Genomic DNA, 25,562 nt, shown 5'->3' on the forward strand with positions numbered 1-25,562 from the left:
GACTACTAGCCAGTAACAACAGAAGATGATAGAGAGACTACTGGTTTGCTTACTATGACATAAAAATAAATTAATACGTCAAAGCCGCTTGGACTGTTTTTATTCTAGCTTTTATTTGTCCTTTTCAGAGTTTGATAGCTTTGGAATGGAAAAGAGCAGCGTGAACATTCCGACAAACATCTCATTTTGTGTTCTACAGAACAACGAAGCTAAAATCGCTTATGAAGGACACGAAAGAGAGTAAATAATGACATAATAGGGGTTTCGTTTCAGCGGAAGTGTTCCCGTCGAGCCGACCCCAAACAAGCCCGCTTTCATCCCTGTAGCTCGTGATTCCAGTCAGAGAGCGGCGCTGTGTTCGCATCCCGATGGATTCTCGGGACGGGACTCGACACACAGACACACACATCATCAGCAGGAGCGTTCACTGTCTGTCTGTCGCCAGCGTGTGCATCTGAACGGATTCTTGCCCTTTTTTACCAGGGATCTGCGGCCATACGGAGCCAGTACGTCAAAATGTGTGGCTGAAGAACACACCTCGGGATTACTGTGGTCTAAATCCCCCCTTTCGTCCTCCTGTGTCTGTCCAAGCTGAGGATTTGCTCCGGCCAGCGCCGCGATCATGTCGGGGAAAATAGAAAGCAAGCACGGTAAGCGCGAACCGGCCCGTTGAGTCTGTAGGCCCGGTTCGATCGCACTTTAACAGCTCCTCACTCTTTAATCGATGCATTTAATGCTCTTTTTAAGTATGCACCAAATGCACGGGTCTCTAATGTTTATTTCGACCTATAAATAGGGGGTGGAATAAATAAATCAGTGTCCGTTAGCACGCGCTAGCGCCCGCTGGGGAGCCAGAGCTCGCGCTGCCGCCCGGGACATTTAACCGGGATCATCCCGGTGCTTTTCAACCGAGAGACGCATGCAAACGAGCAGAAACAGTTCTGGCCGCCTGTCTGTGTAATTAAAGATGCTTTTATCAATGCTTGCTCACGTGCAAACAGTGGAGACTCTCTCCAGCCTGCTGCGGGTGTCAGTCTCGTGAGCTCAGGCTGACTGATTTCACACAGACACAGAAATAATGCAGTGTGTAATGCACAGGTTTATTTAATTTTCATGCATTTTACTCTTGTTTAGTGGCTGATTAGGTTGCTCAAATGCTCTTAAAACCATTTAAAGTGTTCATATGTGCATTTTATATTTGTTGTATTCTTGCATTAAAGTTTTGTGAAATTATTCTTTAAAGAACAGTTTATAAATAACATGTGTTTGAATATTACTATATTAGTTAAAATTGGCATGCATGTATAAATTATGTTTAATATGTTGAATTTGTCCGTCTTTTTGGCTTTCTTTGGACAGAGTTGGATGCTGTCATGTTGCATGTTAAGTTTAGGTGTATGACAACACAGACTGGAGACTGTGTGTGTGTGTCTATCTGGTTGTGGTGAGTCTAGTAACGGAAAGCGACAGGAGGTTTCTTTCGGCGGTGGGAAGGAAACTCAATCTCCCTGATCACCTCACCCTAAACAGCTGTCCTGCCCACCCGCACCGGGTCAGGGTTTAGGGTGAGGCTGCAGGGGAAGTTATGTTGTTGTTCAGTGGCTATTGCTGTAATAAAAAGCTCATTTTCGGTTTATAACTGTTACTAAGAATAAACAATGCAGTGTATCAGTTACTGTATCATTGAGCAATGCAGTTATTTTAAATGATTGGTTGCTGGTTGGGTTGACATTGGAAGCAGATGGTATAATTTCAAAAGAATATTATTTAATTAAAACATTTTTTTCATGCATTTATCTAATTGCAACTGTTTAATACTTGAATATATATTGAGATGTAATTTATTTCTGTGATGCGCAGCTGTATTTTCAGCATCATTCCTCCAGTCTTCAGTGTCACATGATCTTCAGAAATCATTCTAATATGCTGATTTGCTGCTCAAGAAGCATTTCTGATTATCATCAATGTTGAAATTAGTTGTGCTGCTTCATATTTCTGTGGAAACTGTGATAACAATATAAAAGTATTAACTGTTACTTTTGATCAATTTAAAGGAATAAAATATCAGTTTATATAAAAAGAAAGAAACACTGACCGCAAACTTTTGACCGGTAGGTCAATCCTAACACTAATAATGTCCATTAAAGTTTTGATATTGGTCCATAACTATTAATTTCTATGGTTGAGCTGATTTCTTAGTGAAATGGGAGTGATCTCCTGGTGGGAAAGTAAAGAATGCGTATCTCGAGGCGTTACGAACCTGAACAGTCCTTTGTGACACACCCGAAAGGCACATTTTAGAATGTGTTTGAGCCTTATGCATCGTGTCAGGGCACTTCTTATTTGAGAATGAACCTAATTTGAACAATATACAGGCATGATTTTGCGTTTCAGAGAGGTTTTGTGAAGCCGCATTCTTTGCATGTTTTGTTCAGGTCCACGTTGTGTCCTGTCTTGTAGCGACCTGTAGGAAGTCTATGGGTATGTGTGCGCTCACCCATGTGCTTGAATACACCCGCTTTGTTTGTTTTGGAGGTTTGTGTGTTTGGTTACCGGGTCGCCTGTTTGTCTTTTGTGCGTTCTGTTGGTCAGGCGAATCGATGGATGGTTTTGGATAAATCTAAAGCCAGCCCGACTCAACAAGATCAGAGTGTGCAGACTGACTCTGAAAGAGTGTACTGACGTAATCCTCGGTATCAACATGTTTCTCTGTCGCCGTGGATACGCTGACCTGATGTAATAATGGCACTGTCATTCATGCCGAAATATTAAAGCCGTTCAGCTGCTTTGAACTAGCCTCCCTCTGTGCCTCTCTCTTTTTCTCTGCGGTGCTCAACAAAACCAGGAAGCTGATTTGACCTCCCTCAACTTCCTTACAACAGTGAGAAAATGAACTTTGGGAGGAAAACGAGTGTGTGAGAAATCTTGAGATCGTGCGCTCATGTCTTGCAGGGATGGAAGAACTTAAAGGAACAGTTCAGTGAAAATGAAAGTTTTGTCATTAATGTGTCTGTGTGGCTTTCTCGGAAGCCCGTTTCCATCACTGAATAAATAATTAAAAAGGCAACTGAGATTTTTATATACAATTCTCATTTTGGGTTTTCTCACAATTCTGACTTTTTTTCTCAGATTTAGATGATATAAAGTCACAATTGTGTGTTGTAAAGTCGGAATTGTGTGATGTGAAGTTGTAATTGCATGTTATGAAGTCAGAATTGTGTGATATAAAGTTGTAATTGCATGTTATGAAGTCAGAATTGCAAGGTATACAGTAGTCAACATTTGAAGTGGATCAAAACCGTTCATCAAAGTTGTCCTAAAACCAAAACAATACCCCTTCTTGTCTTAGGACAACTTTGATGAACTTTTTTGATCCCCTTCAAATGTTGACTACTGTATACCTGAACATAAGCTTAGACTTTTTCTTCAGATATCTCAAAATATGTGAGAAATAAACCCATAATTGGTTCAGAACATTATGACAGTTTTTTTTTATCTTCAATAATTAAAATAAGATTTCAGTAGAAATTATGTCATTTCTTTAACGTGCCCTTTTATATTTGAGCAGTTCTGAGCAATCGTCTGTGTGTGTTTTCATGTGGTTGAGAGATTGTGACATTCGCAAAATAACTCTATTGTAATAATGTGTCATGTATTTGGTGGGTGTTTTGGATGTATTTATGAATAGTTGCATCCTGCCGTTTGTAAATCCCCGATAACAAAATTCTTTATAAGTGCATGCAGATGTGTAGTGCATTCAGTCGGGGTGTGTATGTGTTTAATTATGAATCGTTGCATTGCTATGTGAATCCCAGACAACAAAAGTGTGTGTGAATGCTTGCTCACATGCACATGCTTGAGTCTTAAATGCAGTCTAGCAGTAAACTGAGAGATAACATACTACTGAGACATTCAGACACAACAGATCCAGACTAGTGCATGTCTGGGCAGGATGAGAAAATTGTGTGTGTGTGTGTATATATATACAGTACAGACCAAAAGTTTGGAAACATTACTATTTTTAATGTTTTTGAAAGAAGTCTCTTCTGCTCATCAAGCCTGCATTTATTTGATCAAAAATACAGAAAAAAAACAGTAATATTGTGAAAATATTATTACAACTTAAAATAATAGTTTTCCATTTGAATATACTTTAAAAAAAAAAATTTATTCCTGTGATGCAAAGCTGAATTTTCAGCATCATTACTCCAGCCTTCAGTGTCACATGTAACATCCAGTCTATCACATGATCATTTAGAAATCATTCTAATATTCTGATTTATTATGAGTGTTGGAAACAGTTCTGCTGTCTAATATATTTGATGAATAAAAGGTTAAAAAGAACTGCATTTATTCAAAAAAAAAAAAATTCTAATAATATATATTCTAATAATATATTTTCTTTTCTATCACTTTTTATCAATTTAACACATCCTTGCTGAATAAAAGTATTGATTTATTAAAGAAAGAAAAAAAAATAACTGACCCCAAATTACTGACCAGTAGTGTAAATTGTTATTACAAAATATTTATATTTTAAAAAAATAGCTTCTTTTTTATTTTTATTTTTTTACATTTTATTCATCAAAGTATCCTAAAAAAGTATCACATGTTCTGAAAAAATATTAAAGCAGCAGAACTGTTTCCAACTTTGATAATGAATCATCATATTAGAATGATTTCTAAAGGATCATGCGATAATGATCCTAAAAATTCAGCTTTGCATCACAGAAATAAATGATAATTTAAAGTATAATACATTTAAAAACATTTATTTTAAATTGTAAAAATATATCACAATATTATGTTTTTTTTCTGTATTTTTGATCAAATAAATGCAGGCTTGATGAGCAGAAGAAACTTCTTTCAAAAACATTGGTCTGTACTGTGTGTGTATATATATATATATATATATATATATATATTATATATATATATATATATATATATATATATATATATATATATATATATATATATATATATATATATATTCTTCATGACCATTTTGTTGGCAAGTCAACATTGCAAGTCAAGTTTTAATGTGAATATTTAAGTGGTTTTTGTGAAACAATTTCAGTGGTTTTGCAAATCAGTCTAAATCGAGGTCTAAGTTAATTTTTAACGTCTTCTTTTTAAAGTCTTCATTCTAAAAGGGCTTTGGAGTAAAATTTTTCAATGTAAAAAAGTTTTCAATGCCGATCTAAAATAAAATGAGTTTTAAATGAATCTAATAACTCAAAAGGCTTTATTTGGCTGTAGTTTTGAATCCCTGATGGGTTTTGCTTCAGCGTGCTCCATTCTTCGATTGGCCAGAATAAGTGCAGAATTATTTTAAGTCGTCTCTGGCCACTTGTTTTTCATCCTGAAACTGTAATTTGGGGTTTTAGAGAAATGAGTGCAGTAGATTACTAGAATGAAAAACATGCTCTTACTATCCTGAGCTTCAGTAATTAGATGGTGCTTGCGCTGTGTGTGTGTTTGAGAGAAGCAGGCGTGTGTGCAGGGCTTTGTGGGAATAAAGTGTGGAACGGATAGACATGGATTGAGAATTTAAAGCGCTTCGCTCTGATGTGAGCTGTATTATCTGATGTCTGCAGTTTATTTCTCCTGTAATGGAGGTTTAAAATATAGTGACCGGTTTCCAATGTCTTTTTCCAGATCGGTGTAATTTTGTTTGCGTGTGCGCTGTTTTCCATGCCGTAGGCTTTATCGATCGTTTCTCAAATCAGGTGGTTTGTCATCTGTGGATCTAGACCATCATTGCTCCCTAGTTCCTTTCGGAATCAGGATGTTTTGGCATTCTGACATCATCCGGCACACAAGTTCTCTGCAGTTCTGTTTGAGTTTATTTTTAGATTCCTCTCGGTTTTTATGTCTGAGTCAGGCTGGGTCATGGGATTCGACTGAGGGTGACTAACCGCGAACCCTGAGTGATGTCTCTGATCCCGGATGCTTATTTCTGACCTGGATGTAGATGGACAGCTGGCTCATGTCTTGGGGCTTGAAGAAAATGCCCAATATCACCTCCAAAGATCACTGTTTGAGGTGAATGCGACTGGAAAAAGTCTAAACTAGTTCTTAAGTTCAATAACCAGAACTTGTCCGGGTTCTACATGGGGAACAGCAGTCGGAGAACCCAACCTCTTCTAGGGGACTCGGACTATTTTTATACTGGAGAAGCAGATACAGGTGAGAACAGATGTGCTGAAATTCCATACAGGAAGGATTTGAATTCATCAGGGTCATTGTAGAGCTCCTGTGGAGGCATTCGGACTTTGTTTTCTGATGTAACAGGTGTAATATATAATATTAAGGCAGGATGGACTTTGTATTTGGTCGCTTGGTATTGTGAAGTGTAACATTGCTCTCTTGAGGTTTCACTAGTTGTTATTGCAGTTCACTAACTAGCTGTAGGTGTACTTTGGTTTTAATGACTCTTATTGTGAAGTTGGATTTTGGACTTTGAAGGATACAAATGTTGTCATATGTCTGTCCATTTATTATTGGTTTCGATTGAGCAGTATCTGCTTTAGACATTCTCCAAAGTCCATTTGCTTGTCTTGAAGGTTAGACGTTTGTTAAAGATCTGGATTTGGATGTTTCTGCTAATTTCCTTACATGTATTATGGTATCAGACTGTAATAATATAGTATTTTGATATATATATTGTTGTACAGGTGATTATTACATTTATACACCATCGTTTTGTTACATTAATTGCCCTATTTTAAAAAAAACTAAATGTGCGAGCAAGTTTGTCTCCAACAAAGAGAGTATTTCTGGAAATACAGAAGCGTCTGATGTGAAATTCCAGGGACATTTCTTCCCGTTCCAGTTGTGTGGCTTTTGTCTAAGTGCTCATTTCATCCAGTCCAACTCTGGGTGGATCCAACCCAAAGATGTGCGTCCAGAAACAGCCGTGCAGAGAAAGTCGTTCAGGTTGTGCAGGAGATGAATGAGACGGTCGTGTTAGACTGATGTGTTTGGGTTATTTATGTGTTTGAGTTTCTCTAAAGAGGAAAATGATGGTTTTGAAGCCAAATAGTTGTGATACCTGTATCAGAAACATTGTATTTAACTTTCTACTTTATCACTGAAACATGCTCTTGAATGTTTGGCCTTTGCTGTGCCAGCGTCTTTTAAGGCCCGTAAGTCCAAAATAGGACATTAAGAACTGCTGATGGCAGAACCTCAGATCATATTAAACCATCTGCTATCGAGCTCTGTGTAACTCAAGCCAAACATCTGGGTTCATATTGTGCTATCGAAGCATCCCGTCTGATTTAGAGGATAGAAATTATCGTTTTAACCGATAGTTTCAGTATTCTCATTTCTCTACTTTCCATACTAAAAAAGATAAAACAAATATCACCAAAAACAAAAAAAAAAAAAAAAACAAATGTTACTTTATCTATATGGAAAATAAGAAAATGATTGACATTGACTGATTCAATTACATTTAACATTTAGTAGTTCATTCATTCACACTCATAAAAGATGATTACTCTGTAATTCTGTCTGGAACCTGTATTACATCTGAAATCTAGTGTAATTCCCGGTTAAACAGGAAAAAAAAAATGTAAGAACTACATTTAATCCTTTGACTGGATTATGAAAAGTGGGCGTTGCATTGCAGCATTGAGTCAGGTGGTTGAGGGGGAGGGGTTAAAAAAAGGTGGACTTGGTGATGTCACCACAAAAGGAAAGTTGTTTCCAAGGTTGAGCATTTTGATAAAACATTGCAAATTATGTTTATTTGAAATAATTTTTACTAATGAATTATTCACAGTAAGACCAGAAACTTGTGTTAAAGTGAGTCAGTTCTGATTTCATGGTGAATAAATGGGTCAAAGATGAAATTTGATTATTTTTTTTTATTTTTTTTTGCATTAGAATGTGTCCCATTTCATTTTATTTTTTCTAAGGGAAAAAATAATGCGTAACATAAATTTTTACCATGATTTACAGATTTTTTTTTATTTTTTATTGACAATAGTTTGTATACCAAAAAATCTTGTCAGGCATATTTAGAACAATAATCTTTAGATGACATTAAAAGACTCATTTTAAATCATTTTAAATATTTACCCATCTTTGCCACTATCCTTTAAAGCACTAGGTTTTACCCATATTTCAGCACGTTTAAAATATTAAAAAATGTAGTATGATCCTATATTTTATATAGCAGTTTTAAAAAATACAGGTCAGAATGGGTATATTGTTTCATTTGAGTTACGATGGAATCCATATTTTGAAATTGTATTATCACAAAAGTTATTTGAAACTTTATAATAGACTTGACTTGCATTTAAAATGCTTTTTATGTGTATAAAATCATCTTTGTAAATTTAATTTGACGTGGACACCAAAATGGGACGTCTTGTCTTTGACCTGCACAGCATTGTTTTGAATTCTAATGTTATTCATCTCGGTGCTGGTTGCTTTGGTTCATGTTTTATGATTTTTTTTCAGTGCTCTTGGAGAAACTAAATGGGGAAAACACATCCGGAAATTCTATTAGATATCTTCCAAGGCCAGACAGCGAGAGTTTAGGACCGGAACAGTGTTAGAGAACAGGATGAGGCTCTCTGGAGAAGGTCGTGTGTGTGTGTGTGTGTGTGTGTGTGTGTGTGTGTGTGTGTGTGTCAGAGAGAGATAGCAAGTGACGGATAACGAGTGTTTTGCATTCGGAAATGATAATCCTCATGCATTTCTCCCATTGCTGCGCTGTCATTGGCTCTCAGGCTGCGTAATGCTCTGTTTACCAAACACAAACTATTAAAACCCCATCAGTCCTGACGTACAGTCTGTCTGCTACCTGACACTTTGACTGTCTCGCAGTGACAAGTGCTCTCAGAAACCCTGCAGACTGAAGTGGAGTTTGTGAAAGCATATTCATTATTTTGTTCCCATCACGTTCAGGGTTTTATTGGATATTTCCAAAACATCACAACAAACAGAAATGGCTCATAATGTGTTGAAATGTCACTAGGCACAGTAGTGCAGTTGCATTGTGGGAAAATATGAACAGTCAGAGAAACAGATGTTATTTGATGATGTTGCACATTGTTTCATTGGAATTGTCTTAATATTTAAAAGTAACATTTACAGTAGTTTCTTTTGTTAACATCAGTTTACATGAATAAATGGTTGAACAGGTAATAATTCTACAGTTTTTATTAAGTTTATCTAAGTTAATGTTATTTTTAACATTTACTAATCTATATTTTTAAATCAGAAAATAAAAATCACAAAACATCTTTTAATCCATGTTAACCAATGCAATACAAACAATTATCAAAATGTACTTTATTGTAAAACGTTATCAGACTGAATCACACTTAAATAAAATTAAAAAAATAATACAAAAAAAACCAAATCATGGAAAAACAGGAATTTGAAATAAATGAGTTTTTCACATTTTCTGAAGAAAAAGTAAATGGTTAAAAAAAAGAAGCTTAAAAGCAGTTTTATTTTAGTATTGTTGAGATATGTTTATAGTTTTTGTTGATATTTTGTTGAATTTTTACATTTTCTGTTTCATTTAAATTTTAAAGATTAAGCAATTTTGTTGTTTTAGTCATTTTTATTAGTTTTTGTTGTTTTTAAATATGCCTATATAGTTTTTCTTATTTCTTTATTTAAATTTTAGTTTTTTTAGTACATCAAGTTAAAATAATAGAAATGTTGCCTTGGAAACTAGCTGAAATAAAATAAGTGTAATCTTTTTATACTTTATTTTATTTCAGTTACCAATTTATTTCAAGTTATGATGTTTTTTGTTTTTTGTTATAATAATATATAACTAAATATATTAACATATCAGCCTACATTTACATAACATGTATTCATTGTGCAGCAACTTTGCATTTAATTGTTTCTATAAAACTAAATTTTGGCTAAGAAACTTGACCCCTTTAAGAGTTTTTGTATTTGTTTTGTTAGAGACACTTGCTCAGAGAGAAGACAGAAGCTTATTTCAGCTGACACACGTCAATCACATGTGTCTCTTTGCTTATATCACCATGGCAACAGAGTTTGTGTGTGTGTGTGTGTGTGTGTGTGTGTGTGTGTGTGTGTGTGTGATATTACGTAAAGCAGAAGAGCAGAAATAGAGAGCGTTTGTTTGATGGAATGTGGAACTCTAGATCAGAGGATGACGCCTGTGTGTTTAATCATGGCTGAGCCAAATATATATAAACACAGATAAAAATAGATTTAAAAACATATTTTTTGAATATTTAACATGTATATTGATATTTATATTTTCTTTTTTTATATATATATATTGCCGCATACATGCATAGTAAAATTTTATGTTTTTGAAAGAAATATATTCTGCAACAAGGCTGCATTTATTTGATAAAAAAATACAGTATTACACATTAAAATTGTGAAATATTATTTCAATTTAATATATGTGAATATATTGTAAAATGTAATTAATTGCTGTGATCAAAGCTGAATTTTCAGCATCATTACTCCAGTCTTCAGTGTCTGAAATAGATTTGAAAAATAAAAAAATAACACTTTTATTCAACAAAGATACGTTAAATTGATCAAAAATCAATTTAAAAAAAAAATTGTTACAAAAGGATTTCTATTTCAAATAAATGCCGTTCTTTTGAAGTCTCTGTTCATCAAATTATGAATGAAATGTATCCAAACATACATTGATATCAAGTATTCAGAATGTTTAAAGAAAAAATAAATAATCAAAGCATGTTTTGCACACTGTTTTTGCACTATAACGAATGTAAAAATTATATTGAATCTTTATTTTATACACATCAATATAGCAATACTTAGCATTTTTGAACATTTTTGAGTGATGCCACCAAAGAATCATTTTGAATTGATTAGTGAATTGATTGTTTGAACAAGTTTGTGGACTTTTGTGAATTTTAGCAGCATGTTTGCTACTTAACAGCCTTGTGACATGGAAATGAAAGTTTGTGTCTTAGTTCATGTGTGTTCAGTTTGAAGTCCTGCTGTGTGTCTGAGTATGAAGGATGAGGCTTCATTTAGAGAATGTGTTTGCATTTGTCATGTGAAAACAGAGACTGTCTTTTCTGAACCTAACACACACACACACACACACACACACGACTGAATGGGGTTAGTAAGCGTGTTCAGATAAGTCATCTCTGCGCTGTCTGCTGCTCTTCGGCTGGCATCACACTCGTGTTTTTTCACTTGAGTAAGTCTCTGCACATCACGTCTGCTCCAGTAACCCACTTCACCTCCTCCTCCTCCTCCTCTCGTCTTCACAGCTCATTTATGACTCGCTTGATAGTGTTTCCTGTCATATTGTGTGGTTAGATTCATCTGAAACGCTCACTCACACAAGAGCATGTTAACAAGATCATATTACAAATTTATATTCATGTGCAGGTGATTCTGAATCTAACCTGACAGTATCTGTATCCCTTTTAAACAAATTATACTCACTGTTTCTGAAACTTGCATAGAGAGACTTCACAGTCATAGACATCATTTCATGGTTTATTTATAAACGTGTATATTTTCAAAATATCTTGAATTCAAAATAAATATCGCCATATTGATACATTATTTAAATTAGTTTATCAGTAGTAGTAGTAGTTATCCTGTAGGACTTGTTTTGTAAGATGGACCCAAAAAAAAACTTTTTTTAATTAACTAACACTAACATCTATTAATAAATGCCGCAAAAAATATTTTGCTCATTGTTAGTTAGTTAGTTTTTGTATTTTATTGTATTTGTGTTATACTTTAAGAAACAATTATATTTATAAGGACAGACTTTGACAGACTTGTTTTGTAAAATGGTAAGTGAAAAACGTATTAATTTTTTAAGGTTAATAAATGCATTAACTACTCCTAGTATTAGCATTTTTGTATTTGTATTGTATTTGTATTATACTAAGAGATGACAACCTAAGAACAAAACTACATTTAAGTAAAAAAAGTAAAGTAAATAAAAAGAGTTATGTAAATACAATATTATTTAGTTAAATGTTTGTATTTATTAAGTGTTGAATCTGTATCTACCATCGCTCGTGAAGCTTCAAAGGCAACAAACTTAAGCACCACTACTAATATTAAAGACTTATATTTAGGGCTTTATTGAAATTATTAGCTCTAAATGTGATTACTAGGTATGATTTTGTCCTTAGAAAGCGCTGTTTCAAATAAAAACACTGCTAATAATAATTTTGACTGTAATATGTGAAAAAATATTGTATATTTACAATATTACTGGAGCCAGACAGGAAGTTGATGGGTTGGACTGAGGCTAAAGCAGGAAGTGGTGGCTGTGACCTACAGGTGACAGGAGTTAGGAGACTTGAGTACTTTCTTGTGTACATGCCGAACCAGAGATCAGGCAGTGCTGTCTGCTGCCATGGGGTCGCTGGACAGGAAGTGATGCAGTATTTGGGCGTGGCTTCCTATTCCTGAATTAATTTTTCTAGTGCCTGCCCGTGTGTTTAGACGTGTGTTCATTAGTCTGGACATGGTTTGAAGGATGTAGCAAATTTTTGATGCCTTCCTCTCTGTTTTTCCGTCAATCTATATTATCAGCATTCCATTAAAGAGTGAAAACACTCCCTCGGGCGGAATGAGGGAGGAAAGTGTGCTATAGTTCAGAGCAATACATTAGCCTGTCTGTTGAAGTGTTCTGTATTAACTGGGACTTGATTGACAGAGTCATTTACTCAGACTTAAAGCACAGCTTCAGGGTTACCCATAATGCATCTCAATTAGGCCTGCCACCATTGTTGCATCTTTCCAAATCTAATCACAGGTATTTGTAATAACTGTCATAATAGTGCACTTGAAACTTGAAGATTTTCATATGTAAAATATTATTATTCATGTCATTTTATTTCTATCAATATTTGCCTTAAAGAAACGTGCAATAAATGTATGATTTCAGTGTTTTAGATGCATGTGTATTAAGCTTATACTGTCAACAAAAAAAGGAAATTAAATTAACCAGAGTTATTTGTCAGCCAAGACAGTGACAGTTCTAGCCATAATAATGAACGAACAAGTTGCAACAATAATAGTTGTTGAAGATTAATATATGCACTAAACCAAAATTGTGGTTTTAACTTAATGCACAGTAATTTGTTGTCATGGTAGTGAGAGATGTGTTTTGTAGATCAAGTCTTGTTGTTCCAGTGCTTTCTGATGTTTTACTCTAATTATTTCTAGTTTTAATCTACTAAACCATTGAGAGTTTAGAAACTGGTTTGAGATTTTGTTTGCAATGTCCATCTTTTTGGAAATGTATTGCTTGCTGCCAAAATAACGCACGTAAAAATGCATGTAAATTTTTTGTGTAATGATTTTTTTTTGTTTGTTTGTTCTTAATGGCATTGCTTAATGACATTTGTTTTTTTATTTTTTATAATATGTGACAAAAATGTCACGAAACCAGTCATAAGGGTAAATATTTTGAAATTTATACATCATCTGAAAGCTGAATAAATAATCGTTCTATTGATGTATGGTTTTCACCTTTAAAGCTGTCCAAATGAATTCTTAGCAATGCATATTACTAATCAAAAATTAAGTTTTAATATATTTACAGTAGGAAATTTACAAAATATCTTCATGTAACATGATCTTTACTTAATATCCTAATGATTTATGTCATAAAATAAAACTGTATAATTTTAACACAATGTATTTTTGGCTATTGCTACAAATATACCCCAGAGACTTAAAACTGCTTTTGTGCTCCAGGGTCACATATGTGAGACACTATGTACTATACAACAAGCATTTCTGTTTTGCATCTTTAATTCAGCGAGTGGTGTCCAGTTGTCATCTGATATTATATTTAAAACAGTTTTGTAAAAATAAAAGAGATCAAATGATGAATCAGATTGATGCCACTTCTGGTTCATCTATCACACTGGACATGGAAGGTCAAGTGCAGCATTTGCATTTATATTCCTGCTCCGGTTGCATACTGCACATTGTGTCAAATCAAATGTAGTAGGTCATATAGGCATTCTATGCATACTACATACTGCTTTCAAAAATGAGTGCTCTGCGTGCATCTGTCAGTCCTGGTGGTTGTTAATAGGGTTATTCTAGTTAACTAAAACCATAAAAACATCACTTTTTGAAATAAAATAAACATAAACGGAAATAAAATAATCACAGATACACAGAAAGTATTTCTTATTTTTATTTCGTTTAAGTTGAAGTATGAAACTCAATAAATTAAATCTGGTAAATAAATTTAAATAAATTTCTTAAAAATAAATAAATCAATAAAACAACGACTGAAACATTAAATAAAAACTGAAAAAAGAACAATATTAACAAAAACTATGTAGTTTATGTATGTTAATGATACTAAAATAATGCTGGTTGTTACTCATCACTGCATGTGAAATCATCCTTTAAATTACACAATAATAGGTCTGAGTCATAACTACATTAACTTTGTGTGACACACCCACTTACACACACATTATTACAGAGGTTGACTGGTGAGTGCTGGTGTGTAATATGGATTTTAGTGGTGGTTACAGTTCAAATACTACATTTCCCTCGCTCCAATGCTTTTCCTTTCACCCTACAGGCCTTAATATGCCCACCATGCATGCTTGTGAGTGAGGGTAATTAAGAGTTGTATGTGTGTGTATTAGAGCATAATGGCTCCACCCATGTTAGTTACAATACGACTTTTCTGGTTTACCCAGAAGGCATTGTTCCGAGCACACTCTGAACGGAAAGGCAGAGCCCTTTTCTGCAACAATGGCTGTCAATATACACACCAAAACACACATGACATGTAATTTCCTGCATTTTTATCCCCCCAAATCACACGCACTGCTGTGTCTAGTGTTTTTTCTCAAGAGGTCAGAGTTCAAATGTGTTTTGAGAGTGTCTATGTACTTAGGCTCTCTAGACTAAGTACACAATTCTATCTTGACCATATTCCACCTCCTCTGACTATTTTGTTTGGTAATGGTAGTCATGCAGAAATTACATACTTATATCTTTATTAAACAGTCTGTTTTGCTTCTGTACCTTTAAGAATTCGACCTCTATTATGATTGGATAAACATTTCAAAGTGCCATACATCACTCTGTTGTTTATCACAATGGGCTAAAATTTGTAAATACTGAGTAATTATTGTGTAAATGCAGGCAGTCTCGTGTTAATGGTCTCAATGCTGTGATGTCATAATCATAATGTTTCTAAATGAGCTGTACAGCTTAGTTTGTGTTAATGTGAGTGGAAATTGAGCATGTGAGAGTATTTTTTTTTTTAACAGCAGATCTTTCTTTGAACATGGAGATAAATTCAGAAATACATCAGCTGCTTGTATGTGTCTCTTTCTCTTTCTCTCTATAAATATGGCCTATAAAACTCCAATTATGATAAAACCCCACAAACAGGGATTCTAGATTATGTAATTGCCTGTGGGAGCACGTTTGTTTGGTGATGTTTATCGCCAGTGAGGCTTGTTTATGTTTATTTGTATAGTTTAATTGTGTTGATTATATAAATTGACTCTGATCTTGCATTGATTGCAGGTTGTAGATATCCCACCCTCCTCTTTCAGTGATAGATCATCCCTCTAAACATATCTGTCAGCTCTCTGATAACTAAAGCACTGCTGTGAATTAGACGTAGATGAAACCAGAATGAATTTACTCAATTATCTAGAGTTTTTTGGTCTGTGACGGACAAAAGATTATTTTTTTTTTTTTGATGCAAAAGCTTCTCTTTTTCATTTCTTTTTGTTTGCTTATTTTGTGAATTTATCCTTGGTGGGGTTTTTTTTTTCAGAATCCCAGAAGTCTCACCTCTCCTCTTTCACGATGAAATTAATGAAATTTCATTCCCCGAAGATTAAACGAACTCCATCTAAGAAAAGCAAACAGCTCCAGCCAGAGCCTACGGTGACGACTCCAGAGAAACCTGTCAACAAGGTAGAGCAACTCTATCCACTCCCTATAAGTTCTACAGTTACTCTACTGTAACTCTACATTAATAAACATTAACTTTCCACCCTTCAAACTCTATAGTAACTCTACTGCTGCTCTACCACAGTGAACTGAACTTTCCTCCCTTCTAACTCTACCATAACTAAATACAACCCTCTCAATTGTACAGTAACTCTACAGTCGTTCTATATCAATGATTATCTCTTTACTCTCAGTTCTGCAGTAAATCTAGTGCTGCTCTACCACAGTGAACATTAACTTTCCACCCACAGAACTTTACCCTAACTCTAAACACAATCCTGTCCACTGTACAGTAACTCTGCAGTCACTCTATATCAATGAATATTACGTAACTCTCTACTCACAATTCTGGAGTAAATTTACTTCTCTACCACAGTACACATTAACTTTCCTCCCTCCAGCTTAACTGTAAATGCAAACCTCTCAGCGGTGCAGTAACTCTACAGTCGCTCTATATCAATGAATATTAACTCTTTATTCTGCAGTAAATCTATTGCTCTACCTCAACTCTATTGTAACTCTGTAGCCGCTTTATCACTTCAAATATCAACTTTCCATTTATTGGAAAACTGCTTCCGCTCTACCCCAGTAAACATTAAATTTACTCCCTCAGAACTCTACAATAGCCCTATTACCCTCTTAACTCTACAGCAGCTCTAGTGCTGCTCTGTCTGTAAACATTAACTGAACGCTTTAAATTCTACAGTATCTCTACTGCAGCTCTATCTCTGTAAAGATTATCTCCACACCTTCTTGTCAGTAAAATAACTCCACTGCTGCTCTATCTCAACTCAACAATAAAAACACAACTACCCAACCAATAAAAAAATAAATTTTCCATCATTCCTAATTAATGTACAGTACTTTCAAATCTACAGTAAATCTGCTACTCAACCACAGTAAACATGAACTTTCCACTCTTCTACCTCTACTGTAATTCTAAACACAACTCTCTGAACTGTGCAGTGACTCTATGGCCACTTCTCTACTCTCAATTCTGTAGGGTTAGTTCATCCAAAAATGAAAATTATGTCATTAATGACTCACCCTCAATGTCGTTCCAAACCCGTGAGACCTCCGTTCATCTTCGGACACAGTATAAGATATTTTAGATTTAGTCCGAGAGCTTTCTGTCCCTCCATTGAGAATGTATGTACGGTATACTGACCACGTCCAAAAAGGTAATAAAAACATCTTCAAAGTAGTCCATGTGACATCAGAGGGTCCGTTAGAATTTGTTGAAGCATCAAATGTACATTTTGGAGGTCTCACGGGTTCGGAACGGCATGAGGGTGAGTCATTAATGACATAATTCATTTTCTGCTGCTCTACTACAGTTAAATCTCTACTCTCAATTCTGTAGTAAATCTACTGCTGCTCTACTACAGTAAACATGAACTCTCCACACTCAAAACTCTACAGTAACCCTGCTACCCCTCTACATCAATACAAATCAACTGTATACCCTTTTAACTCTATTGCAACTGTCTGTGAACATTAACTTTATGCTTAAGTTCTACAATAGCTCTACTGAACCTCTGTCTCTGTAAAGATTATCTCCACACCTTCTTAGCTGTAGAATAACCCTACTGCTGCACGTAGTTCTACAGTACAGTAAATCTATTGCTGCTCTATCACTGTAAACATCAACTTTACAGCCTTAGAACTCCACAGTAACCTTACCACCCCTCTACATCAGTACAAATAAACTATATAACCACTTAACTCTACAGCAGCTCTAGTGCCGCTCTGTTAGCAAACATGAACTGTATGCTTTAAGTTGTAAAGTAGCTCTACTGCAGCTATATGCCTGTAAACTTTAAATCACAGCTTCATATCGGTAGAATAATACCACTACTGCTCTATTTCAACTCGGTGCAGTAAGTCTATTGCTGCTCTCACAGCAAAAAATCAGCTTTCCTTCCTGTCTTCTAACAGAAGGTGAGTCGATTGGAGGAACAGGAGAAGGAGGTGGTGAGTGCTCTACGTTACTTTAAGACGATTGTGGACAAGATGAGCGTCGATACGAAAGTTTTGCAGATGCTTCCTGGTTCGGCTAGTAAAGTATTGGAGGCCATATTGCCTCTGATGCAAGTCGAGGCTCGGATACAGCACAGGTGTGTACCAGCAATAACAAAACAATATTAACATGGTATTTCAACATGTACTGTTTTCTTTGCAGGCAGCCCTCTTTCAGTTTTTCTTATATTTAAATCCCTCTCTGTAACCGCAGCTCGGCAGTGTCCTCCTGTCATAACTGCGTCTATCAGAGTTTGGCAAATCTGATTCGCTGGTCTGACCAGGTGATGCTGGAGGGCATCGACCTCGACGACAAGGACACTGTAACAACCGTCACCACGGTGATCAAAGCTGTGCTGGATGGTGTGAAGGTGAGGGGATGAAAAGTGCATTTGTGACAAGGTTAAAACAACACAGGCATATTTATAACCCGAGGGTGTGTGTTTGAAACAGGAGCTGGTGAAACTCACTATAGAGAAACAGGAGCAACCGTCCCCGACGTCCCCCAACAAACCAGTGCCTCCTGTGGTCAAAACTGAGAGGTACAGTCACAAACGCCAAAATGAATTTATCCATTTTGCATAGTGACAGTTAATAATGTTTGTCTCTCTATCTCAGTGTGTGTGAAAATCCTCTAACTGAACGAGAGAAGGCCATCCTGAGTAAGACCACGCCCATTGTTACGCCCACTGACAGTTTGACTGACATGTCAGAGGAAGAGGTTGCTCCGCCCAAACCTCCTCTGCCAGGAGTTAAACTGGCAGAGCACAGGTGAGGGGGCGTGGCTTTGGAAGTTGTTGTTTGTGGGTTCACAAAACTCAAAAAGAATCTTTTCCTTAAAAAGTAGATTTTAATTCTGAGTTCATTTTTCGCACTTGAAATCAAAAGATTGAGCTTGTTGCATTGTGGGATTGCTTTCTCGTAAACGTAGTAGCTCATGGAAGAATTCCATGCATACAGAAAGTTGCTCAGAATACATATTGAATAAGATGCCATTCCAAACAGGGCTTCATATTGGTTGTGTCCCAAATCATTTGATGCCTCACTGTTTCCTTTACAGCTGACAGATTAAGGTAAATATGCTTGTGTACTGCGTAGGATGCATTGATGAGGTGAACATCAAGTACACTTTAGTTTGCGGTAGTTAGTGTGTGCTGTAGTGTATACTCAGGAAGTATATTAGCATGTACTAAGCAGTTGCAGTATGTAGTATCTTTAGTGATGGTAATTTCCCTCAGATGAGTCATGTTCATTCTTAAATCTGCTTTTTTTCCACAAGCAAGCATCTAAATATATTTGAATGAGAACACATTCGATAGACACACACACACACATTCAACAGCATCCTCTCTCGGTGGCGCCTGGCTTCCGAAGCAGAGGTTTGTTTTTCCGTTTACTTTTTGTCTGTGATAAGAGACTGAACTATATAAGAGACATGTAGGAGAAAAATAAGCATCATACACAATTTCTTCAAAGGGGAAATATAGATGGTTGTGAGTTACCTGATGAGAAGAGGTGTGTGTGGATGGTGCATGAGATCACGTTAGCTATTTACTTAAGTCAGAGTACATGGCATATTTAATTCAACATCAGTGAAAACAAGGCTATAGTTCAGAGCTGTATTTTGTTCAAAATATCACACTTCTGCAGGTCACATTTAATTATCAGTTTGTTTTTTTTGAGTTTTTGCAATGGAAATTTGAACAAAAACACAATCAAAAACAAAAATTCAACAAAAAATTCACCAAAAAAAATGAATAATATTTAGAATTTTTTGATATTATAATTTTTTTCAACTTACAATTTTTAATGTCAAGTTCAACTCAGTTAATATTATGCCAAATAAATATAATTTTATGTTGATATTTAATGCACATCTCATTATTATTGTATATAATTATATTTTTTAATATTTTAATAATTTATATTATAGCCTTTTTTAAATAAGTTTTTTTTAAAATGTCTAGTTAACTTTTTAAAATATTTGTTTCTACTTTTAGAAACAACTAAATCATTCATCACTAACCTCTGAAAAAAAACAGCCTTATAAAAAAAAAAAAAATTTTCAAAACTGGTCAACAAATAAATAAATAAACCAATTTTATTGGCAATTTCAAACCTATTAGCAGTGTGTCTCTAATATTTTAATATATAATGGCGTTTTATCGGCCATCAGCCACCTGCACTCAATTTTGCATCAGTATCAGCCAATGTTTGAGTACTTTCATGTACATACATCCAACAAACTCAAATCCCATCCCTCACATCCTCAAAATCAATCATATAAAATTCAGCAAATAATCTCCTCTAATCAATTTATCCTTTTATACACTAAGCTATTTATAAACTAAACCATTTTATTTCAACCAGTTTCTATTTTTCTGTCAATCTCTGTGTCTTTCAATCACACATCGTTCTTTTCTTTCTGCATTTTCATTCATTTTTGTGTTATTTCTCTGGAATCGTTTGTTCATCCTCTTTCTCTGTACTCTGTGATCGTTTGGTTGTCCTGGGACAGGAACAGGATGCAGTTGTGCTCCGATCCTGTTGCCGGGCAGCGGAGGGCCACAGCGATGGAAACGTATGTTAGCCAGTGGTGTGCATTTTGACATCACACAGTTGCACCCCTCGGCCTCCCTGATTGGACGCGGCACTTACCTGCATGTGGTTGTGTGGCAGTGTGCGTCCACTTGGATTACACGTTGCAGAGTGACGGCCAATCAGAGGAAAGCCTGACTGCAGTGAATTTGCATGGCTAACCAATGAAGACTTGTTTGAAAATCCTTAAAGAATGTGAATGGAATAACTCATACAATTTAAAAAATAATTTTCATGTTTTGTTTGTTTTTGAAGCTTGAAAAAAAAAAAACTATTCAAGTATGTTTTTACAAGAAAATACTTTTTCTTTCTACTTCAAAATTTTACATGTAATTCAACTTGTTACTCACCATTTCTTTGTATTTTTTTTTTAATTTACTAGCAAATTCTGAGTGAAAATCTCAAATTTTTTTAGTATCATCAATCATCAATAGATTTAAAATTTTTAATTATTATATTAAAATTTTTATAAAAAAATTTTTAATTAAGATATATTAAAAATTTTAATAGTTTTTATTCAAATTTTTTAAATTTATATTAAAAAATTTAACTAAATATTATTAATATTTTCTTGGCAACTGGCTAAAACAATAATTTTAAGTAATTTTTATTCATTTATTTAATTTTTAGTTTGTTATTTTAATACATTAAGTTAAACTAAATGAAGATGAGAAATGTTACCTTGGCAACGGGCTGAAATAAGTTTATATTTTACTTTATTTCAGTTAATGTTTATTTTATTGAAATTTTACTGAAGTATTGAATTTTTTATTTTTTGAATGGTTTTAGTTTCAGTTTTAGTGTCAATAGGATTATTGTAATTCTCAATAGAATGAAATGCTCCTTTAGTGCATCATAAAATATTTTTTCAGAATGTATCAAATAAAACTCCATTAAAGGGATCGTTCACCCAAAAATTAAACATTTCTGTTGATCACAAAAATTATTGGTAAACAAAACAGTTTACGGTAGTCATTGACTACCATAGTAGAGAGAAAAAAACATCAACTGTTTTGGTTGCCAGCAATCTTCAAAATATCTTCTTTTTTTTTTGTGCTCAACAGAAGAAAGAAACTTGAGGGTAAATTGACAGATTTTCTTTTTTTTTTTCTTGACAGTATTCTAAAACTTAATTTCTGTTTATCTAGTTGTAATTTAATTCAATCCTTAGAAGATTCTAACTGATTCCCATTTGGATCCTTTATGAATTGTTGCAAATTATTCCAAAAATTCCAAATGGAATCCTGTGCATTCCATCAGGATTGTTGACTAGCGCCGCATCCCGCTCTGATCCCTCCCACTGGGTGTTCTATGATTAGTTTATTCTAATGTTTCCATGGTTACCTCCTGGAGCTTCATTGAAGTGTAAAGAATCGTCAGGGAAACCCAAGATTTGAACTCACCGCCCACGCATTCCACTGCTGTGCTACTCTTATGTGTGTGTGCGTGTGTCCAATTAAATTCCAGGCTAGACTCTCACTAATTATGTGTAGACTGTCTGTGCTCATTTCGTTTGACCTCGTTACAGTGTTTGTTTCATACTTGTGAGCTCATTTGCATATTTCTGCATACTGTGCCGTAGCCCGCCCGCTCTGCCTCCCAAGAAGCGACAGTCGGCCACCTCCCCCACACGTGTTGCCGTGGTAGCGCCGATGAGTCGAGTCCCATGTGGTCTCAACCTGCCTCCTGGAGCTCTGAGACAGGTACAGCACCTGAGCACGACCCTTGACCTTTGACCTCGCTGAGATGGCCTGATTATTGATTATTTTTTCAACCACAACAACAACCCTAATGCTGATTTCTTTACTTGAAAGTGAAGTGTGTAATATTGAATGGTGTTTGGATCAGTGTTCGTATCAATAACTATAACTATTAAAAAAACATTTTTGTTAATTGAAATACAGCTGAACTTAAATAAATAAAAAATAGTAGATGAGATGAGAAGTAAATGTGAAAAAAAATAAACTATTTAGAAATATTTTTTAAAAAAGCAGTTAACAAAATTTTATTAAAATAAAAATATGAAAATAAAAATATTAACAAAAAATAAATAATAAATACTAATATAAATATTAACAGCGTTAACTCACAGAGCAGATTTAAGAAATAAAAATTTAAATACTAAGGACACATTTTCAAAAAATAAAAAAATTTATCCTGCTGAAAATATCCCTTTGTTGGTCAAACTGTTGATTAGCAGGCTATTAATTTATTAGTTAATACAAGTTTGATAGTTTTTCTCTATGGGTGCTGTGCAGTAAAATTATGTACTTCAGCATGGCTGGAACGCTGCTTCGACCAATCAACATTCAGGACCAAATTACCTATAACATTCATAAAAAAATATTAAAAGTAATGCTAAAACATAATCTATTAAATTATTTTTGTTAAATATTTTGTTTAATTAAAAGTTGTTTTAATTTAGTTTTAATAGGTTTTCATTTATATCCATTTTATTTTAGATTTTTTATTTACATTATATTTTACCATTTGTACTATTGTTATTTTGTTTCATTTGCATTTATTTTTATAATGCAAATGTACAGTTTTTGTCATACCAATTAAGCTCAAACTGAGAAAAAATTATAATGTTTATAAGAAAAAGCATAAACCTTCATCACAAAGACATGCAATTCAAAACCACATACAGGTTGTTTGGTACTTGAGTTGTTGTTGCATGTTCTGTGTTTAAAGCAGCAGGAGTTTGACGTGGATCTCCTGCAGAGGCGTTTCTCCGGTGGGAGCCAGTCGTACGGCGGGGATTCGCCTCGTCTGTCCCCCTGTAACAGTATGGGAAAACTCAGCAAGTCCGATGAGCAGCTCTCATCTCTGGAGCGAGACAGCGGCCAGTGCTCTCGCAACACTAGCTGTGAAACACTAGGTATGCAAACATTATTACCAATAAAAGTTGAAGATTTTTGAGTACTTACCAGGATGTGATCCTCTCTTTCTTTGTCTATAGAGGGATATGATCCCGATTACGACTTCCTGCATCAGGATCTATCCGTGTCCGAGCCTTTACCGTTTCCGACGGGCACTGGCAGCAGTCTGAGCCCTCTCCCAGAATGCCACGGGGAGTCTCAGTCGTTAAGCCCCGCCCAGGCCCCCGCCCACCCGCGTTTCAGCGCTCCCGTCACCAGTCAGGCTTCCCTGGAGTACTGGACCCCGCCCCTCACACCTGGACGGACCAATAGCGTGCTTCCCCCCGCCCTCCCACAGAAGAAGCGGCGGTCGGCGCCGATCATATCAGCGTACCCTCTTTACGAGCGCCTCCCATCGCACTACGATAACCTGTCAGAAGAGGAGCAGCCCACGCCGCCGTTCCCTCTGGTGATGCCGGCGTCACCGCTGCCGCAGGTCAACGGAGGAGATGACCTCTCACAGTGTACAGACGCCGACAGCCCGCCGCCGCTGCCAGAGAAGAAGGGCAAACAGAGTAAGGGAATTTTTTTTGTATTTTAACATTTTTTTATTAAGAGTCTCTTGAAATACCATCCAGAAAAATATCTGGGTCATAATTCGTAAAACATATGAATATCAAATTATATTTTGTATAAGAAAATGAAGTCCATTTTTTTAGGGTCATTTAAGATTTTATGCATTGCCTAATCAGTAAATTCAATATTTTTAATTAATTAAGACTTATAAATTAAATGAACTATACCTGTAAGTTCTCATTACACTCTCTGTCTCATATAATTACTGTAAATCAAAAAGTAATTTGTTATATAAATTGTATAATATGTATACAACATGGTATTATTTATTGTATGTCTTTATGCTGATTTAAATGATAATAAAATGTTATTGTTTTTTATTTATATAAATATTTATATACATATATAGTATTTTTTTGTGATACAAAAATAGAAACCAAGCAAATACCTGTTTTTTTGCACATTTAACTGCATGTTAAACTGTTAGTTCTGCATTACATAAATATTGTATTTAATAAATATTTTTATTAATAAAAAATGTTTAAATATTTTATTTTCAAAGTAAATATTAATACAATTAATTATTTATTTAATATTTATTTAATTTAATAAATTGAATTTCCTATTATAATTTTTTTTAATTTATTTATTTTTTATATTTTAGTTTTATTTTACCACTTGCATTTGTTATTTTGCTTTATTTGTGCAAATTTAGAAATAAAATTTACACTTTTTGTCATGCCAATAAAGCACACAAAACTGAAAAAATACCATTACTAGAGAGCATAAAACTTCAAAACCACATCTAGAAATAAATCTTATATTTTGCATAAGAAAATAAGCCCATTGTAAGATTTTAATATTTTTAAATTACTTAAGCCTGTCAGGTCTCCGTACCAAAATGCAAACACTTCTCTCTTTCTCATGTTATTAATGTAATTTTTAATGATTTTTCACTGTTATTTACAACAGGATCTGCATTTTCATAGGTTTAAATAAAGTATACTGTAGTTTTTTATTTTATTTTTTATGAAATAGAAATCAAGAAAATGCCTCTTTCACGTGTGTAACTCTTTTCTCTCTGTAGTCCTCCAGTACATGCAGTTTGTGGAGGATTACTCTGAACCACAACCGTCCGTCTTCTATCAGATGCCTCAGAACGAGAGTATTTACGAGCAGCGGAGGAACAAGCGCTTTCAGGAGGTTTACGGCTTCAACGATTCCTACAGCAGCTCGGACTCCGTCCACGAACCCGTCCCACCGCCAGCGCTGCCTCCCAAACAGAGACAGCTGGTGAGTTATGATCCATGTGCATGCGTGTTATCAGTGAGCTGTGCCTGAGGACGCGGAGCATGCAGCAGGGCAGAGGTTAAGCTCCTGAAGGTCAGAGGTCAAACGGAGCTTCTTTAGATTAGGCAACACGTGACTGTCTTGGTGGCCACGTCAGGGTCACTGTAAAGTCAACTGGAAAATACGGATTAGCTATGTTTTTTTTGCTTTTTGTAAAATAGTTACAGATTAGAT

The 25,562-nt window shown here is 35.0% G+C and overlaps 1 protein-coding gene across 8 annotated transcripts in view; it reads left to right on the forward strand.

Moving 5' to 3' along the window:
* Positions 1-292: 292 nt before the first annotated feature.
* The window catches only part of LOC109065214 (rap guanine nucleotide exchange factor 1-like), a 37,116-nt gene continuing 11,846 nt past the window's right edge, over positions 293-25,562 (forward strand). The window contains exons 1-11 of one of the 8 annotated variants that reach the window (XM_042778568.1): positions 293-650; positions 15,806-15,948; positions 17,923-18,101; positions 18,218-18,374; positions 18,457-18,545; positions 18,622-18,774; positions 20,522-20,584; positions 22,184-22,304; positions 23,296-23,482; positions 23,564-24,037; positions 25,126-25,331. In XM_042778568.1, coding sequence (XP_042634502.1) covers positions 623-650; positions 15,806-15,948; positions 17,923-18,101; positions 18,218-18,374; positions 18,457-18,545; positions 18,622-18,774; positions 20,522-20,584; positions 22,184-22,304; positions 23,296-23,482; positions 23,564-24,037; positions 25,126-25,331 — 1,800 coding nt within the window. In that variant the 5' untranslated portion in view covers positions 293-622. The remainder of the gene's footprint in view (positions 651-15,805; positions 15,949-17,922; positions 18,102-18,217; positions 18,375-18,456; positions 18,546-18,621; positions 18,775-20,521; positions 20,585-22,183; positions 22,305-23,295; positions 23,483-23,563; positions 24,038-25,125; positions 25,332-25,562) is intronic. The other 7 variants (XM_042778569.1, XM_042778570.1, XM_042778571.1 and 4 more) reach the window with 7 other exon arrangements.

Source organism: Cyprinus carpio, chromosome A21 (genome assembly GCF_018340385.1).
Source record: "Cyprinus carpio isolate SPL01 chromosome A21, ASM1834038v1, whole genome shotgun sequence".
In the NCBI taxonomy this organism is placed as follows: Eukaryota; Metazoa; Chordata; class Actinopteri; order Cypriniformes; family Cyprinidae; genus Cyprinus; species Cyprinus carpio.